This window comes from Arachis ipaensis, chromosome B10, assembly GCF_000816755.2.
Source record: "Arachis ipaensis cultivar K30076 chromosome B10, Araip1.1, whole genome shotgun sequence".
Taxonomy (NCBI): Eukaryota; Viridiplantae; Streptophyta; class Magnoliopsida; order Fabales; family Fabaceae; genus Arachis; species Arachis ipaensis.
Genome location: NC_029794.2, coordinates 130,198,416 through 130,203,002, shown reverse-complemented (window position 1 = coordinate 130,203,002; position 4,587 = coordinate 130,198,416). Strand labels below are relative to the sequence as shown.

At 34.2% G+C, this 4,587-nt stretch overlaps 1 protein-coding gene and 1 non-coding gene across 2 annotated transcripts; both read right to left on the bottom strand.

The window, feature by feature from the left end:
• On the bottom strand, window positions 243–314 carry TRNAP-AGG. Its single transcript has one exon. It is a non-coding gene; the product is annotated as a tRNA-Pro (tRNA).
• On the bottom strand, window positions 1,489–2,805 carry LOC107621990. The gene has a single exon (XM_016323935.2). It carries the CDS (start codon window positions 2,215–2,217, stop codon window positions 1,681–1,683), a length of 537 nt encoding a protein of 178 aa, XP_016179421.1. The 5' UTR covers window positions 2,218–2,805; the 3' UTR covers window positions 1,489–1,680.

Here is a 4,587-nt window from a genome sequence, read left to right as displayed (position 1 = left end):
CCATATGTCTCCCTTAAATGTCAAGGTCACTATTAAATTTATTTATACTACTAACTTATCATAATTTCATTGAAGTGATATCACTATCTTACTATTTATTTTTAAACATTGTGTCCCATCGACCATGAGAGTCCGCACGCACGTCTAGGCGTCTAGCGAAAGCAACATCAAATGCCGTACAAAATATTCTTCTATTATTATTATTTATTTATTTTAAATGAATGAAAAGTATATAAAAAAAAGGGGCATTCCGAGAATTGAACTCGGGACCTCTCGCACCCTAAGCGAGAATCATACCACTAGACCAAATGCCCTTCTTTGATTTTGAGTTTGTTCATTTTAATATTAAAGTTTATAAACACACACCAAAGTGAGTAGTTTAACCCTTTTCAGGGACGCTATGGTGTACTGTGTGGACCACTGTACTTTTGTAGCTCACTACATTATTATGGAGTTGTACCCGCCAGATATCCTTCAATTACTACTATCCCTAGGCCCTGCTGACTAGTGACTAGTACTAGTACTACATACATGATATTAATACATGTTTAATTAGTACTATTCCAATTTCAAGGGATATCGTATCAATATGGTAAAATAGTAGAAGCAATAACAAAGATAACATGAGCCAAGTTTGTAAAATTCCTATATATATCAACTAAACAACTAATTTTTTGAAATTTTAAATTAAAAAAAATATTAGCTAGATAGGTTTGCATATTTATTAGGTAGATAGGTAGCTGGGCAGTTCTTGAAAGATTGTGTATGAGGATATAATTGGGTAATTGAGAGGGTGGAGAAGTACAAGAGGGACCGGATTGTGAAGATGGAAATGGTACAAGGAGCAACATGGTATGGTTTCCATGTTGTGAGACAAGGTGAAGAGGACCCATTATTTGAGAATGGTAGGGAGGGGTAAGTGCTTCTAACGTGGACATTTTGCACGCCCGGCCCACCCTTTCAATTGGTGGCTCTTCATTTCTGAATCACCTGGACCCTGTTCTCTTTGATTGTGACCCATAAATTTATCAACATGGGATACTCATCATATCTCCAACCTACAATATCCATCTCTTTAGTTAAGAATGTCCAATCAGTTAACTGCCCCTTCTCTTTTGAGAGGAAAGGATTAATGGCAGAAAGAGATTCAATTCCCGAACACAAAATTACAGAAGTACTTTATTATTAGTCAAATCAAGAGTTCATTAATTATTAGTACTAATTGGGTCAATACTTTTTTTTGTTTCCAGATTTCACACAAAGCAAAGCAAAACCCTTTTGCTACCACACAAACCTGAAACCTGACCCCAACAACAAAGTTCCTTCCTTTCAATATTACTCGTACTATATCTCATTGGAAAAACCAAGAACCAATTTATATATAACACACAAAAAATAAATGACAAAGAATCAAAGATAATCCATTTCAACACATTTTTTCTCATTTCTCAAAACATCCAAAACAAACAAATTTATCATCCATGACCATGATCATACCCCAACCTCCCCCCCTTCCCCCCTAAAAAAAATTAAAAAAATTAAAAAATTAAAAAAAGAGAAAATAATAAGAAGAAGAGTAGGAGAGAAAAGACCACATCTTTAAACATCTGCAGCATCAAAAATATGTTTTTTTTTTTAAAAAAACTCCATTGTTGGGCAAAGATGCATGCTTTTGAAATTTCAACGAACATATTGAGGGTGAAAAGTGGTAAGAACATTGCTAGAAGAATCCCTGCGAGAAGAGCTCCTCCAAAAACCGGTTCCATAGAACCTATCCCACATCTCATTCTCCAAATCAATGACTTCCTTATCAGGTTGAACAAACGAAGAGTATTGCACCGCTTTCACGTCGAAATCATCGTTGGCGCACATTGGTTCAACGATTCTGAGTCTGCTCGCGTCGCAGCACCCGCACTTGCACTGGATTCTGCGCCTCGCCGCCGGTAGAGGCAGACGCCCCTTCGCCAGATTCCGGCGACGTATCCCCCGTATCATGCGGCGGCACAGCCCGAATGGTACCTTGTAAAGGGCAAGTAGGAGGACGTTGAATGCCAGGCCGCAGGGGAAGCAGCAGCAAACCGCCACGCACTCCGCAGCGGTGCCGCCGACCACCTCCCCCACCACCGAGCTCCTCGACGACGAACTGTCTCGCCGAAGCAGCGGCTGCCGGCGGTTTATCGAAGGCGGGGAACGAAGCACGATCTTCATGTTCGACATCGTGATGATGGTGATAATGGAGGTTTGTGTTTCAAGATCGAAACTTTGTCGCGAAATGAATGGATTCTAACGTGGGTTTCCAGCGGCGAGGGTAATTGTCTCGAAATGACTGATCTTGTGGATACAACCCTTTTAAAAATGGAGACTTCCTTTTCTTTTCTTTCTTTCTTTTTTTTTTTGGGGGTTTTTTTTTGTGTTTTTTGGTTAGGGTGTGGATCCCCAATTCTTGAGTAATCGAGGAAGAGTGAGAAGGCCGAGGAAAAGACCCACACCCAGATTAATATCAAATGTTAGCAACGGTTTCTGCCATTGCAGAAAACCTCCGGGGAGGAGGAGGGGTAAGAAAAGGGAGGAGGAGGAGGAGTAAAAGAATTAAGAGTGTGTTATTGGCGTGGAAGTGGGAAGAGAGAGAGGGGTAATATAGAAAGTGGAAAGCGAGTGCTGCGGTGGTGGAAACCAATTTTAGGAAAAGATTAAGAGGGATCGGAGTTGTGTTGGGTGGTGCTTCCTACAATTGTGGGGGGGAAAACCGCTCTCAGCTCCAATGAGAGAAAATTGGGTGTATGGGTTCTGTCTTCTCTCATCAGATTTTTATTTCTGTCTATGGTGGGTACCTCTTCAATGGAATTTCGTTAACCCACCTCATTTTTCACTTCTCAACATCATTCCTCTATTACCAACAAATAACCATTTTGACCTATCAAATATTATAGGATAAATCACATAAATAAAATAAAATAATATTACATAAAATTGAAATTGTGATCACTTATTTTGTTTGGTATAAGTTGTTCAATTAATTTTTATTTTTGTTGTAAGTTTTTCACAAACTTTTAGGTAGTGTTTGGTAGGGAGACAGAGATTGAAAAATTGATATTGAGAGACTAGACTTAGAGACCGAGATTAAAATAAATTTTAATATTCTGTTTGGTGAAAAGTAGAAGATAGAAATTGAAACAAGAATGAAGCTCTAATTTAATTTGTACAAAGGATAAAATTGGAATTAATTAATTGAAATGAGGGTATTTTAGGCATAAAATGTTATTAAAGTTTCAGTCTCCGTCTCTAAAAATTCTAGTCTTCTGTGTCCCTACTTTTTGGAAGTACTGAAATTTTGGGGATAGAGACAGAAATTTTAGTATCAGTCTCTGTCTCTAAGCCAACAAATATGATACTAAGTCTTAGTCTCCCTATCTCTATCTCCTAGTCTCTGTCTTAGTGTGTGTTTGGATTAGAGTTTACAAATGAGATTTTGTATAAAATTGATTTTACAAACTTGATTTTGATAAAAAGTGAGTTGGTGTTAACTTGATTTATGTCTGGTAATTTTGTATCAAAATGGATTATAATAAAATAAATGTTGTTTGGATTACATTATTCAAAATTACGTTTAGACAAAAATTACTAAAAAGTACATGAATTTTTTTTAGAGGAATGTTAGGGGACCAGCAACTTTGTGATTTGTAGCCATCAAATAGCCATCAATGATGGTTTTAATGGTGTGAGATGGATGTGAGATTTTATCCAATGGCTCACTTTTCTTTGTTGGTTACATGCTGGACAGAATTTAACAAAGTTGCTGGCCCCCTAGACTTTTTCTTTATATTATTCAAATTTATATTATTTTAACACTTTTTTTACTATAATTACTTTTGAAAAGAATTTAAATTTATGTATTGAAAATTAGTACTCTTTTGTTATAATTTGTTAGTACTCTTCTTTCGTACTCTTTTTGTATTTAATTATATCTTTTTAATAAAATTTATATTATAAAAATTAATAATAATAAATAAAATATATACTAATTTAAGAATATATAGTAAAAAATATACAAAGTCAAATAAAAAAATAAATTTTTATAAAAAAAATACGTATTAATAAAAATAATAAAAAAAATATATAAATAATGAATATTAAAAATTCTATTAAAAAAATACAATGATATACATAAGTGAAACATAAAAAAATTCTAAACAAAAATATCCATATTATCAATAAAAAAATAAATAAATAATTGATAAAAATTAAAACTTAACAAAGAGTAGTAATAATAATATTAAAAAAATATTTGTTTGTGAAGCATAAGTGCATAACTATGAAAAAAAATTCAAAAACTTTATGATTATTTTTGGTATTTCTTACTGTAGATGAGATTGGATGGCAAATTTGGTAGAATGCCAATTAATTTTTTAATTTATGAGGTGAACGCAGAAGCTAAACGCAAAAGCTACAATTTGTTGCTTACCAAACACACCTTAATATCTCAAAACAAACACTACCTTAGATCCTAGTTCAAAAGTTATTACAAACACATTCTCTCTTTATATATACTTTTTTCTTTTTTTAAGGTCATCAAATTTTTAATTTTTA